This window comes from Anas platyrhynchos, chromosome 2 (genome assembly GCF_047663525.1).
Source record: "Anas platyrhynchos isolate ZD024472 breed Pekin duck chromosome 2, IASCAAS_PekinDuck_T2T, whole genome shotgun sequence".
NCBI lineage: Eukaryota > Metazoa > Chordata > Aves > Anseriformes > Anatidae > Anas > Anas platyrhynchos.
In genome coordinates, this window is record NC_092588.1 from 114,279,416 (window position 1) to 114,293,878 (window position 14,463).

Genomic DNA, 14,463 nt, shown 5'->3' on the forward strand with positions numbered 1-14,463 from the left:
ATTTAAGGGAGATTTCTGTTCCTGTGAAGGGGACATTGCATGTGCCTTCTTCACCCCAAAGTTATTGCAGGATGCTGTACCAAAGACGTGTGGCCTTCACCAAAACCAGCCTTACCTGATATTCTTCCAGACCAAGCAGACTTATCAACAGATTGTAAATGACAGGGAAAAGAATAGTCCATTTTGCAGGCGTTTTGCTTAGAAATACCTTTATTTTATAAAGCCACAGTTTGTTCTGTAAAGTTTTACCACACTTATAAAAAAGGGGTTGACAATTTGAGGGAAAAAAAAAAAAAAAAAAAAAGAAAAGCTGAAAACATTTCTTGTAATTCAGGGTTACACAAAGGTTATATTTATAATATATATATTTATTTATAATTTGGAGACAGTAGAGATGAAACTGCAAGACGAGGGCAGCTGTGGGGTCATATTTCAGAGACTTGCTCATGTCCTACAAATAGCGTCTCCTGACAGAAGGGGTTCACCAGGACCATCCCACTGTCGCGGTAGTCGCCGTTGGCCGGGGAGCGCGGCTCGGAGAGGTGGTCCTAGGAGAAAGGCAGAGTAGCAGCGTGAGTGCTTCACGTCCCCTCAGTCCACTGCTGTGCGTGAAGGCACATGAGAAAGGGACTGCTTTTGTCACTGGGGCATTTGGTCCCATCCCTCAGAAAGTGCCTGAATTTTGGGGGGGGCCCAGCTGCTGGGAGCTAACTTCAGCGAACTGGTTTGGTCCTTTTGCAGGCAGCAGGAGCTGTGAGTGAAGACAACTGCTCGCCGCTCTGATAATCCTCTTGTCTCTGATAATCCTCAATTCCACTGATAATCAGGATGATATATATGTATTTTTTTTTCTCAGTTTCGGGACACAGAAATCAGACACATCAAACCTTAGGTCCCTTAGCAGAATTTGAGCTTTAACATTTCTTTTTTTCACTTTCATGACATATTGCAACAGTTTCCTGTCTGTCAGCTGGGCTTGACTCATGAAAGATGCATTTTCAGCTTCTTTTTAAGGTCAGAAAACCAAATACACGGTTCCAAGCTACCTGAGCATGCCCCAGTTCAGTAACATTCAGATCAGTTTTAAAGGACTGACACGGCAGCTTTTAGAGACAATGTGAACAGTGCTGTCATGTGAAAGCAGTTTCGTGCTAAGTCTAGACCAGGATTCTGCTTTTAGCTTGAGCAACACAATTGCCAGGAAAGTGGAGTTAATGAAGCAATTGTGAGTGCTCATCTAGGCACATCTCAGGGATTCTGAACACTTTTTTTTTTTTTTTTTTTTAATTTAATGAGTTAGTCAGCCAGCTGATCTCTTGAAAATCACTTTAACATAAGCCCAAATTCTCCACTGGCTCTAGGTTTTAAAAACTTTAGAAGTAAGTTAAATTATTCCTCTCCACCTCTGAGGGCAGCTCTATTTCTATCAGCAGGATAACCTGCCCATGTATGAATAATACCACCGAACCTGTCAGAGCTCTTCAGTAAGGGCTGATGGCACACACCAGCACTGCACACTCCCATATGCTGATGTTTTTGATTGCTTACGTACTGGGAGCCCTCACCCCCTGACCTGCTATATGAGAAACTATAGGCTTACTTACTATGTCTTAATAATTATTACTTATCTCATAATACACTTGTTGGAGGGTGGAAGAGGCTTTTCAAAAAACTGTTTCCCTGAGTATGTGTAGGAATTTTAAGGCTTTGTTAATATCATTTCCTCTCCCCTTCTCTCAGCACGGCTTCAGTGACAGTTTTCAGGCACTAATTATGCAAGTGAGGTACCTCTGATGTCTCCAGGGACTGGATCTCTCTCGGTAACTCCACAGCATGCCTGTTGAAGTAGTCCATGGTAATAGCATTATTCCAATAGCTCAGATTGTTTTCTGGGTTAGATGTCTTTTTCTTCCTCCTCATGCAGCAGACTGTCAGCAGAACTGCTGTCAATAGAAACATGCCATAAAAATGGTTATTTCCGTTCAATAAGGACTCCTCAGTAATGGGGATTTGGTATTTAAGATACTTAAGGGGAGAGCTGGTGACCTTCATTCACGCAATTCACCCTCGGTTAGATCCAGCTCCCATCTAACAGAAACCACACAATTAAATCAGGACCTGCCCCAAGCAGACGAGACAACAGGCCGTGGCATCTATCGACAAGACAAATGCAGCATAAGCTGTTCCCTACACTTGTCTGGGCATTGGCGATGTCTGAGCCTGGCTTCTTTTTTTCTCTGTGGAGCACATTTAAGTTTCTTCCAGTTGAAATATTCGAGCTTAAGGTAGAGTGATCAAGCAAAACTAAGTGACCAGAATGAAATTTGTTTCTCTAACTGTCCATCCGGCCTTAAGGTTTTATGGAGAGCAGTAACACGTAAGATCCATGTGCTCATTTTCTATCTGTGGAATTAATTGAACGTTTGTGCTTATAATCTAATTTATACAGACAGACAGGTAACGGGGTACATACTTACTTTGATTTGTACCTGTGAAATAGGGATTGCCCTGCTGTAAATTCACTCCATCATTTCTAGACCTCTCATGACAGAAAGGAAGTGAGAAAATATTCATGAAGCAGGAAAATATATTATTTTCTCAGCTAAGCTAAAATTATTGATTAGAATTACGGCCTAGAAGAAAGAAAAGACTGCAGAGGTCAAAGCCACTTTGTATGTCTTGACAAACACTGAGCTGCCCAGATGCCACGGATCTAATTTCTTAACCCATCTACTCACATAAAATGGCAATACAAAAGTGCAAGGCTAGAGCTCTAGTTAAAACAAAAAGAAAAAGCTCCTAAGAAAAGATGGTAATGGGTTTGAGTTAGGCGGGTTATGCCTCCTTCACAGGGAAAGGTGAGCTGATGCTATAAATCGTCTCATGAAACTAACGGAAAAACCTCCTGCACATTAAAAAAAAAAAAACAAGCCAGCCAGTATCAAACTTCCTATTATCCATTCCTGGACTCACCTTGCTTCAGCCTTTCCATCAGCAACAACCCGACTGCCAGGGCTGGAATTGCTGGTGGCCCGGGAGCACAACTGGACATACATTTTGTCCTCCCACTGCTGCTGAGCGTGGGGAGAGCCAGCAAACCTTGGAGCTCGCCGGTGCTCCAGCAACAAGAGCTCCCTGAGGCACACGGCGTTTCGGAAGCTGCCTGAGGAGACGAAGGCCCTGGGAAAGCCAACTCTACCTCAGTGCAAATATTTGGAAAGCCCGAGGTTTTACAGCTTATAAAATGTGGCTGCTGCCAGGGAAGTACCGGATTTGGGTTTTAGGAGCTGCAAAGCTTGACACTAAGCTGAGGGAGATCTCTGCTTCTTCCAGCAGGAGATGTCCTTGCTGCGTGGAGACGTGTTGGCCATGTAACAGTAATGTTCCCTCCCTTAATTAGGCTCTTGGCCTCCAACCTTAGCACACAAATGAGCAAGCGGATGAAAGACTGTGGAAAATGAGTTCCTGAGCTTCTTCAAATCTAACATATTTTAGCAGAAGGCTGCCTGCCTAAGCTGCCTCGATTCAAAGCAGAGACCTGATTTAAGAGGGATAGAGAGGACAGAAGGGCTGGAAAGGGGGCATTCCTCTCCATTTCATATTAACCAACCTTCTTGGGGCCTATTTTAGTGAAATTAATGTAGCTAACAATAGGACCTCTTGCTCCCAGAACAATACTAGGAGGGGGGCACAGCTTTACTTGCAATCTTGGTATCTCTTCACTCCCATGGTTAGTGCCGTGTCTGTCACAGGAAACCTCTTTCCACAAGAAGTGCCCACGAGAAGGGCACTTTGGTGATGCCCCTGGGTCAGCTTAAAGCTCCCTGTGCTGGAGGTGTTCGGAAACATCCAGAATTTTGTATCGAAGCATTTCAAATACGTATCCATTGACCTGCTGCTGCTCTGGAGAGAGAAACGTCAGCGTGCACATTCAGGGGCCGAGAGCTGCTGGCGTGCTCCAGCCCTGACACCGGCTTCTTTCGGGCCCTCAGGCAAATCACATGAGCATTGTCTGATCCCTCACCTCCGACACGGGGCACGATACCTACCGCAAACAGGAGACACGGGACTCTCACATTTGTAGTTCTCTGGGCTGGTGGAAGCACAGCGGTCATCTGCTCCCAGCTGCACACACAGAGCTTCACCTGGTGCCTTTGGTCCCCTGCCCACGAGCTCTGTGTCAGCGGGTGACACAGGAAAACATCCAGCGTGGTGCAAGGACTCGGAGTGACCGGATTTCCGCTGTATTCCCAGGAAGTTTGTTCAATGTTTAATACCCATCATGGGGACAAGCTTGCATCTCGCTTGTGTGCTGAAAACCTCCAGCTTCAGCCTCGCTTCCTCAATTTCCTTTTCCTTTTTTTATTAAAAGCCTCCACTACACCATCAGAAATTAAACGTGGGATTCAACCTTTTCTTGGACCACATACTTACACAAGTGGAGTTACGCTGAATTTCTCAGAATCATTCACATGGCTCCTTCCCAATCTTTTTTTTTTTTAAACATAAACCACCAGGATTATACACCATATTCAATACCGGCCTCATAAAGGCAGTGTGATGAAATCACACCAACTCCCTCCAGTTCTCTGATAGTCTTCTGCCTGTTCTTTCATCTCGCCTAAATATATTGCCATTCTTACATCGCTATAAGCTCCGCTTACTCTCCAGCTCCCACATAAAACACAATTGAATGCTGGAAGTTAAAAGGCAGGAAATATTCAGGCTGCGGGATGTTAATTTATTTCTCCCTGTGCCTGTAGATCATAAAATGAACACAGCTCCTAGACAACCCTTGCCTTAAAGGCTAAAATAACTGTTTATCCATATTTCTTTCCTTTTTCCTCATTTGCTGAGGCTGTGTATCTTATTTGCCCATCATTAAACACCGCTGTAAGAGCGGGCCTGTCACTTGGGCTGCCCGTAGCAGCACAGCCTCAGCTGCCTTGCAGGTACCATGAGGGGGTTTGTTACTGACCACAGCTGCTTCCACCTGCACACAGGAGGCTCGTCTCGAGCTCTGTCCGAGCTCACCCCTGGGCCTGGGATCTGCAGCCCAGGAGGCAAACATCTGCAGGTTTTGCGACTGAGGAAGTGGGTGAGATGATTTTGGATGGTGTCCCAGCGCGTGAAATGCGAGCTGAGCGGAGTCAGGGCCGAGGCAGTTCTTCATCCATTCTTTGAGTTCTGCTGACGTTTCCCTCCGAGGCTCAGCCTCCCCCTGGCGTTTTCTCACATCAGCAGAACTGCCTGAACGAATTCACTTCTGCACTTCTGATTTGCAAGTTTCTGTTCTTCAACGTTTTGTCGTGTCGGTCTCTGAGTTTTACAATGAGTTCATTCTGTGTCTTGTTCTGCGTTGCAGCCAGGTGTGCGAGACACGTGTGTGTGCACACACTGAAAAATGTTCAAGGCTGCCTGAAGGACGCAGCAAAAACAACTGGAGCTGTGACATGCAGAAAGTACTGATATCAGTGTTATATACTACTTGGCTTTTCTGGGAACATAATGACAAAGAACCCTTCATTTTTGCGGCCCTCGAGTGGAGTAAGCAACATTATCCCCATTATTCACACCACCAAACTGCAGTACCAAAAGGTGAGATGATTTCCCCAGATTCACACAGCAGACGTGGCTCGTGCAGTCCTGTTCACAGCACTACTTTTCCATCTAGAATGTGAAGGCTTCTCATTGGACTCAGAAACTTGCACATCCTTACAAAATAAGTACTATGAGGGCTGGGCAGCCAAATCCCATCTCTTCTTTCAGCAGGTGAGCTCCTGAGGCACAGATCTCCAGGCTAAGCTCCAGCCACCGAGCCACGCCACCAGCACGGCTGGCAGGGGCACAAATGCGTGGTGGGGTGGTGCATGTTCCTTTCCGAGGATTTTGGGCAGCAGGAGTTGGGCTGTGCTCAGAAGCAACCTTGCAAGGAAAGGTTTTCCAGCCTTGTTGGCTCAGGGCTTGCTGTCCCCCCTCCAGGGCTCTGATGGCTTCCTTCGGTGTGCCAGCAGCTCCAGGACAGCCTCCAGGAGGGTCCTGCCCCCTCAGGGCAGCAACAACCTCCCGGATAGGAGTCCTCGATGATTTTCTCTGTGGCTTGTTCCCTCCTAATGCAGCTCAGGAATTACCTGGTTACCCCCACCCTGCAGCATCCCAAGGCAGCAGAGGGCAGCGTTTCCTCAGCCCACGCTCAGCACAGCTGTGAGAACCCGGCGAAAACATTTCCATCCCTTGAAGATGAAACGAAATCCGAAGCGCCGTGCTCTCCGTCCACCTCCTGGCATCGCTGCCTGCAGAGCAGAAGCGATGAGCGATTTTTGGCCTTCTGCCTGCAGCTGCGAGTGCCTTCGCCCTGGAGGTGGCGGCAGTCCCCTTCGCCACCGCACACCCCGGCCTTTGGGACACGCTCAGGGCTGCGGTGTGCAGCTCACGGGGGGCCTGAAGGCAGGGCTTAAATGGCTGGGTCATGGAAACACTCAGCTGCGGTGTCAGGGCTGGTACAGGTGACAACAATTCCCTGTTTCTAAATGTGGCTAACAAACACAAGAAACAGGGTAGGCACAGTCATAGGAACACGTGCTGCTACAGCACACGGGGTAAGAGAAGTGTAAACACCCACCGTAGAGCGAACAGTGGGTTAGAAGCTCTGCCAGCAGACTCTTTACATTATTATTAATAATAGTGATACCTGCCATTAGTTATTAGCTCATACATGGCACGCTGCAAGCAGGGACATACGCCAGTGTACACTCTGGTTATGGTTATTGTGCCCATATTGTGTGTATTGTGTTTTGTATTTTGTATTTGGATGTGTTCTACCCAGATCAGCTTTCTCTCTCAATACTGGCTTCAAACATAATGCTGGGAAGAATTTATTTGGTCCTGTATTTGTGGTGATGGATACACAAGGTGCTGTTCATCAGATCAGCAAATACTGCTTCTTATTACTGCTCCTTATCTTGTTGTGCTCACTACATCCCGGATTCTCCTCTCCATCTTCCACAGAAGTACACCAGCACACTTGTGCTTCGGGAAAGGACAATCACTTTGTTTTGACTGCCAGTCTTTTAGATTTCAGTGTTGTTTTCGCTAGTGGTTTTAACCATGTTGGCAATGGCAGGCCCGATGGTCCCAGGGGCACGAGCCTAACAGCTATGCTGAGCCAGCCCAGTAATTTTCAGCTGCTGAGAGGCTTGGTCCTGCTCCCCTCCCAGGCGTGTATCCCTGCAGCTTCATCCTCTCCGTGTCTCGTGCTTACCTGACCCTGCGGGGAGCTGATTCAGCCCACTGTGTGCACAAAGGGAGCATTTTTGACCACTTCAGCGATCTGGAAGTGGCTCAGAGAGGTGCCAGGCGAGGACCAGGCACACAGAGGCAGGATCGCACAGGTGAGCGTCGGGGCGGGCAGGGGAGAGCAGTACGGCCCCTTTGGGCAGCCCTGTGTAAGACCGGCTCAGTCAACACATCCAACCTTGTTTTCAGCACAGCTCATGGCTGTAAATCACAGGATTAACGCTCAGTGTTGCTGGCTGCTACCCGTTCACTATTCCACAGGCAGCAAAGGCTGTGAAATGTTTATGTTTTTGTTTCACTCCCAACAGATCAGCATAATCACATCCCATAACACCGAGTGCCTTCTCCTTGGCTCCTCAGAGCGAAATGGCAGAGAATACACTGCCCTACCTCGCTGACACAGCCCAGCTAGGCAGGGGACACACCAGCAGCCACGTTATTCAATCATGTTTTTATGCAACTGCGTCAGATGATGAGACCCTAAGCCAGCTCTGGAACCCCAGCCAGTGCTGGTCCTGCAGGCGACTGTCTCCCGAGGTCTGGAAGCCAAGACTGCAAACTCTTCCTGCTCCCTAGACAGCTGCCAGGCCAGGCTCAGAATTGAAACGGAGGAAAATAGCAAATCGGTTATCAGAATGACGTGACTTTAAAATCTGATGGTTACCGCCTTCAATGAAATATTTTATTGCACTGGTAAAATTGTTGTTCCCTAAGGTCTGAGTCATTATAATTACCATTAATCTTTTGGGTTAGCAGCGGGCTTTTAAAATCCAATTCCAGGGCAAAATACAGCAGTCACCAGCTTAAAGACTTGCACAATTTTTGGTCACAGCTTAAACATTTTGAAGTAAAGCTGCTTTGCCTTTTCGAGTTGCTCAGCCTTTGCCACATACCCTCAAATGGAGAGCCCCAAAAGATGAAGTGATTTCTAATAGCAACAGAGAAAATATGCTTTGAGTGTAAACATGATAGCCTCGCACCTGGAGCTGCTCCTCCCAAGCGCTTTGTTCAGCACGTGTGTTACCTGTGTAGCGACTGCTTCTCATCTGTCTCGAGCTGCCCTGGCACCGTCAGCTCTCCACCTCGACCCTGAATCACAGGCCGACCCTTGAGTTTTAAGGAATGCAAGAAAGAAAGAAAAATAAAGCAGCAGTCAACTTACAACATGAGGATATAGGTACGCTGATAGCCAGAATGATCCAGGCAATGTCCATCTTGCTGAGGCAGATGGTCGCTCTGTGCTGGGGCTTGTCCCCCTCGGTGACGTGGGAGATATTTCCTTGCACCCCGGGTTTCCAGGTCCCGGCAGGAACCAGTCTGTTGAGGAAGTTCCCAGTGGCGGTGGAGCCAGCAGTGGACATGGAGCTGGACAACCTGGTGGCGGGCACCGTGGAGAGAGCGCTGCCCAGCAGGGTGGTGTCCGTCACCTGGCCCTGCTGCGGCGGGGCGCTGCCCGTGGGGTCCCCCGCTGCCGGGGAGGAGATGTTGACATCAAAGCTGGTCTGAACAGAGTGACCCGCTGCTGCTGCTGCAGTTCCAGGACCAGCAAACAAGGGGACGTTTGTACTGAGATTCAGGGTTACCCAAGAGTTGTTTTTGCTCAGCATATCCCACACGCCGTAGCGGGTGGGTTTAAAAGGCACCGACACTGCTTCGGGGTCAGCGGACGGTCCAGCAGTTGTGGTGGCAAAATCTGCTTTCTGCACGACTCGCCCGGCCCCCTCCCCTCGCTCTGCCTCCCTAAAGCTTCCCGAGGTGTCGGGGTGGGGAGAAGGCTCTGAGGGTGTAGTTCTGGCCAGCCCCGTGCCACTGGGATCGCTGGGGGTTGCAGTCTGGGGCTGAAAGGGATGGTCTGTGAAAGGGCTCCTCAGGGTGGGGAAGGGAGAGTGCAGGGTGCTCTTTAGGTAAGGCTCCGAGGACTCTGTGAAGTTGCCTTTGAAAATCTGGAATATTTTCCCCTTGGGGCGAGTCTGTCCCGAGTAGAAGGCGCTCTGGTTGTACAAGTGCTGCGTTTCCTTCTCGCCGCCCTGAGGGCCGCCGGCCGGCTCCTGGCCAGCGGACGCGTTGCTCCCCGCCAGGCCCAGGGGATGGGGAACGGCGGGGCTGGGAGCGGGCTGCGCCGCGTGGTGGCCCCGGTGGCCGGGCGTCGATCCCATGGCTGAGACAGCGGCAGCGTCCGTCGGGAGGCCCTGAGAGGAGGACACGGTGGGGGACAGGACCTGAACAGAAAACACCAGCTCTTCGGTCAGTGCCAAGATGAGTAGAACACCTGCGGGAGGGACACAGAGACAGGGTCAGGCAGCGGCAGGGATGGAGGGCTCTGTGCTCGTCTGCGCCACTCTCCCCGGCCGAGGTCTGCATGCCCGGCACCTTTCCCACACCCCACAGCAGCGCCGCTGGGGAATCAGGAAGAAAAATGAGGATCTGGGGGAGCCGTGGGAACAGGAGAGCTGCAGGGAATCTCTGCGGTGAAGGAGCTTGCAGGGAGGATATTTTAAAGTATCAGAGCTGTAGGTGATTCCCCCGCAGAGCTACAAAGCTTCCCGCTCTATAGGGGCAGAAACAAAAGACGTTTTCATTTTTGTTTTGGCCAGGAGGCCTCTGGATGAATGGCCACATCGTGATGGGGAACCTTAGTCCGGTCCTTCTTCTGGCTGCAAAACCCTAAATTTGGCTGCCTCCAGCCTTGAATGCCATTAAGCAATCTGCTTCTGAGAGAGCAGCTGCTTAGCCCCAGGGAAAATTAGGTCAAGAAGGGATGTTTGATGAGGGACTTCCTAGCTCATGGTGCCTCCTTTACTTAGAGACTTTGGAATATCTAGCCTCTTATTCAGAGCATGAGATGGGGAAATCCACAAATGGTAAAAATGAACACGAAAATGTAGCTATTGCAGTCATTTAAAAAAGATTTTTAAGGACCTAACTCCATGTAACACAACTTCCCCATCACACGTATACAAAAGTTTGTTTGGGTCCCGTTCAGTGCTGTGGGATTTGATCACATCAGTTTGCCTCCCTCATCCCTCTGCAGTGTGCATCGTTTCATGAGGTGCCAGATCCACACCGCTGGGAACATCAATTCTCACATTTATTTGTCGTCCAGCTAATGGACGTGGGCAGCTACAGCAGCATAAGCCTCCTCTGAGTGTTGTTATGCCACTTCCTGCCCCATTTGGGAATATCCATGATGGGCACCAGCAGGAAAGTGGTGTCTGGGATGGGAAAACCTTTCTGATTAGGTGCCCAGCAGGTCCTAAGGCTCTGCTGCATGTTATCCAGAGCAAGTGCCATGAAGCATGTTTCTGCCAACTCAATACACGTTGCAGAAACTCACCAAAGGAGCAGTACTTACTTGTCTCACCAGGTAAGTGCCATACTTTGATCACCAGCCACCATTTCTGACCCAGAACAGAGCTCTGCAACCAACAACACTCACCTCACCCCGCCCCCAGCTGCCTCTTTGCGGAGCACCCAGAAGATCTGAACCCTGACTTGACAGCGTAGCAAGAGCCACTTAAAAGAAATGCACTTTTCCAGGGCCTGGTGCTAAAATTAGCTCATAGTTTTATTCCTGAAAGAAATATCTGCCAAATATGTGATCATCTGGAATACCGCTTCCTAATTCCTAGCCTGCCGCAGACAATGCGCTCCCAGCAGAACACCGAGTCAGAGAGAAAAACCTCTCCTGTCCGCTGAGACGCAGCCAGGAGAGCAGCTCATGCTGTGTGCATGAAGCGTCACTCCTGGAAATGAAAGGCAGGAGTCATCTTCACATTTCTGGCAGCGCTTTTTCCGAGGTCAAGGTCAAAGCAAGATATTCTGGTGTCCATATGGCTAATATTTCATGCCAAGGCAAGTTGCTGCTACAGAACAAATTCAAAGAGGAAAAGACGGAGATTTATTTTGAATTTGGTGTGCATAGATGATGTTTCACAAAACTTTAGGCCTCCTGCTCTGAGCACACACAATAAGGTGCACTGGCAGATCTTAGGAGATAGGAGATTGCAGTGATCACGCTGTTACACTGCCCACTAACATTTTGGGGTGGTCTTTGTGTAGCTACTTCCATGCCTCACACACACACAAAAGTCTCTATTGGATTAATGTTATTTTCTCCAGGATATTCTTAAGTAATAAGGAAGATGTCAGCTTTTCTGCATACCGTGCCCTGAGGTTAGCAGCCCTGATCTTTGGCTAAAAACCTAATATCCATCTGTTCTACTTGAAATACTGATACAGGGGAAGCTTGCTGCTGCAGGGATTGATAATCTCTCCGGGGCAGCCTGTTGTGGTAGCAGGTCACCGCACGGCAGGCACGGGAAGCCAGGTACATTTAGAGAGCCTGTAAAGCACTAATAATTATTCCAAGGAAATACTATGTCATAAGCCATTTATTTGTCAATAAGCAATAACACCCCTGACATTTGGCTCTCCCAGGCTGTGACAGTCAGGCTGTGCTTGTCCCCTACCCTCCCTTTAGCAGTCTCTGCAGGACCATCACCGCCCCACAAGCTACAGCTCCTTAGGACATTTTTTTTTTCCTGGTTTAATGGCCCACGGTAACTCTTTCAGTGCTAATCTGTGTCCACAACTATTTAAAAAACGTTCAGCTTAGCAGATCGTTGTAAAAATAGCTGGTGCTGTATATTTAGGGAAAACCAGCTGGTAATAATGACTTCACAGTGAGCTTTGCTGGCCCTTTTAAGTAGAATTAATTGGCTTTATAATTGATCAACAGCCAACTGGAAAGCGAAAGGAAAGTTGGAATCAGTGTTTTCAGATGCTCAGCGTCACCTGTGCAGGGCCACACAAATACGTGCTGGCAGGATTTGCAGTGACCTGTTTGCCCAGAGCTCCCAATTTTGTACGACATGAGGGTGAGCAGGTTCTTACCAAGTGGGGCTCGTGTTACGGACCCCAATAGCCTCACTCTGCCTCAAATGCACCTGCACAGAAAAAAGGGCCACGGGGGGTACGGCGCCGATTGTCCCCAGCGTCTCAGCTTAGGCACAGGCAGATTAACACTGAAAGGAAAGCTTTTAGTGGCTGTAAGGTTGGCATGGCCAGGGAGATGATATACCAGCTGATAAGGTGCACAGCAGATGCTCTTGGCCAGTCCCGAGTCCGTTTCTGCAGCTCTCTGCCAAAGTCCTTCTGTCCTGGCTGCCTGAGGCTCCTCGCACTGACCTCACCTCGGACGTGAGCCCGATGGGGTGAGAACTGGCAGTGCTACAGAGCGGTGGCAGTGCACTATGGCAAATAACAATTATTAATTATATTTCCAAAGGTCAGTTCACACCATTATCTTTTTTTTTTTAAAAAAAAAGGGCTATTTCTAAGTTACAGGAGCTCATGCTCAGAAGGGGTCACACTGGTTTGGCTTTTAAATGCTGCGTGTCGAATTCCCACTTTTGTAGTCTAAATTTATGACTACATTAAAACCATTCAACCCTAATGAGGAGGTTGATTGACCCCATGTCTGAGTGGTGTGCACCGTGTCATCTCCTGTTCTTGCACGCTGCACCAAGAATTGAATGTTAAGTACAACACGAATTAACTCAAGGCTGAAGCACAGCAGTGACAGCAGAGTGTACACAGAGGGGGCTGCTGTGCACTTAGCCATAAAAACCCCTCCTGACTACGTGGTGCAATGGTTCAAATCTCAACAGGACCTCGTTGCAGCACTTCTTCCCATTGTATGCTCACAGGAGGAGTCCATGGTTTTGCACGTGAGAAAAATGAAGAAGCTCCTTTGCAGGCTGTTTTTTTGTAAAGACTGATGTCCTCAGCAAGCCTCCAGAGAGGTGGGGGTCAGGAATATTTTTCTTTCCCAGATGATGAAATCAGAAGGGAGTCTCTACCCAAAGTCCTGCCTTTGAGAACTGTTTGGGACCTTGTCACTCTTGTTTTGAGGTAGGAGGCAGAACTGGGTCCCTCCAAATCAGAAAAACAAAGCAATTCGGGCCCCAGCAGCTCAAATTCTTTGACTGCTGTAGGTCAGGACATCAAGAGCCCCTGCTAGGAGCCGGTGTCCTGGCTTCCTGCAGGAGTTAACACCACCTGGTGCTGCAGTGGACACTTTATGGGTACTCCCCGTGCAGCTTTTCCAGATGATGGCAGACCTCGTGTGCGGCTGTGGAGCCAGCTGACGTGTTCAGCCTCCCCGCAGCACCACCGCTGAACAACACAAACTTATGTAAGTTGTGATCCAAAGCCCGTGGAAAGGTTCCCAGTGACTTTGGAGGGCTTTGGACCAAGCCCTAATTGCCAGAGGCGCAGTGGAAACTTTTGAGCTGCACATTCACGTTTTCTACAGCAAACGAATTTGCACGAAGGGCTCAATCTGGCGTTTGACCCCTTCTGGCCTCTGCTACCTCGGCCCTCGCGGCAAGACAAACAGAGCCACCCCAAGCGGTACTTGGCAAACGTTTCTGCTCTACAAGTCAGGAAGAGCTTTTCGTGCAGAGCCCTGCTGCTGGACTCATTATTTCAGGCTGCCGTGGGCAAAGGAAGCAAAGGGAGCTGCTCTACAAAAGGACCCATTATCCACAGACCCGGGGCTGGGGGGCACGTGGGCAGCGTGCAGGATGCCGACGGCTCTCCGTGCTCCTCAACAGTCGAGACTTCCTAAGTGCTAGCGAGAGCAGATTGTGCAAAGCCTGCTCGGAGCAGCAGCAGCGTTATTGTTGCAAAGCAAGCTTTCTTCCCGGCGCTCCTAACTTACCGTGTGGCTCTCAGCAAACCCAAAACATTACAGGGAGCAAAATGGATCTTTAACAGATGGAAACCGTGGAGAAAGTACGTAGTATTATTTTTGTTATGGCCATTTTCTCTGCAATCTGTCAAAGCAATGTGATTTTCACACGCTGTGAGGAAGCCTTTGTACAAACAAAGAGTTAAGCAAATTTCATCTCCATGATTGGTGGCAGAACTGAAGGAAAAAGTAGGTTACTCTGCATAGAAAATTCCTCTTCCCTGCCTATCAGTGGCTGTCAAACCACAACTCCCACGTATTAACTTACAAGTTATTGTCTGCTTCCTCTCCTAAGTATTAGACAGGGTGATCAACCCCAACTTCCAAACGCAGGGTGTTTGATAAAACGGAGAGAACGAGACACGCAGAGCAGCAGCTCTGTTCACAGCAACACAGCACAGCATCACCAGAAG

The 14,463-nt window shown here is 48.9% G+C and overlaps 1 protein-coding gene across 10 annotated transcripts in view; it reads right to left on the bottom strand.

The window, feature by feature from the left end:
* Positions 1 to 205: 205 nt before the first annotated feature.
* TMEM108 (transmembrane protein 108) overlaps positions 206 to 14,463 on the bottom strand; it is a 225,761-nt gene continuing 211,503 nt past the window's right edge. For 6 of the 10 annotated variants that reach the window (XM_072033412.1, XM_072033409.1, XM_072033410.1 and 3 more), the window contains 3 exons: positions 8,459 to 9,565; positions 1,789 to 1,943; positions 211 to 548 (listed from right to left, as the gene is read on the bottom strand). In XM_072033412.1, the coding sequence (XP_071889513.1) occupies positions 426 to 548; positions 1,789 to 1,943; positions 8,459 to 9,565 (1,385 nt within the window). In that variant the 3' untranslated portion in view covers positions 211 to 425. Of the gene's footprint in view, positions 549 to 1,788; positions 1,944 to 8,458; positions 9,566 to 14,463 lie in introns of all 10 variants that reach the window. The other 4 variants (XM_027450159.3, XM_072033416.1, XM_072033414.1 and 1 more) reach the window with 3 other exon arrangements.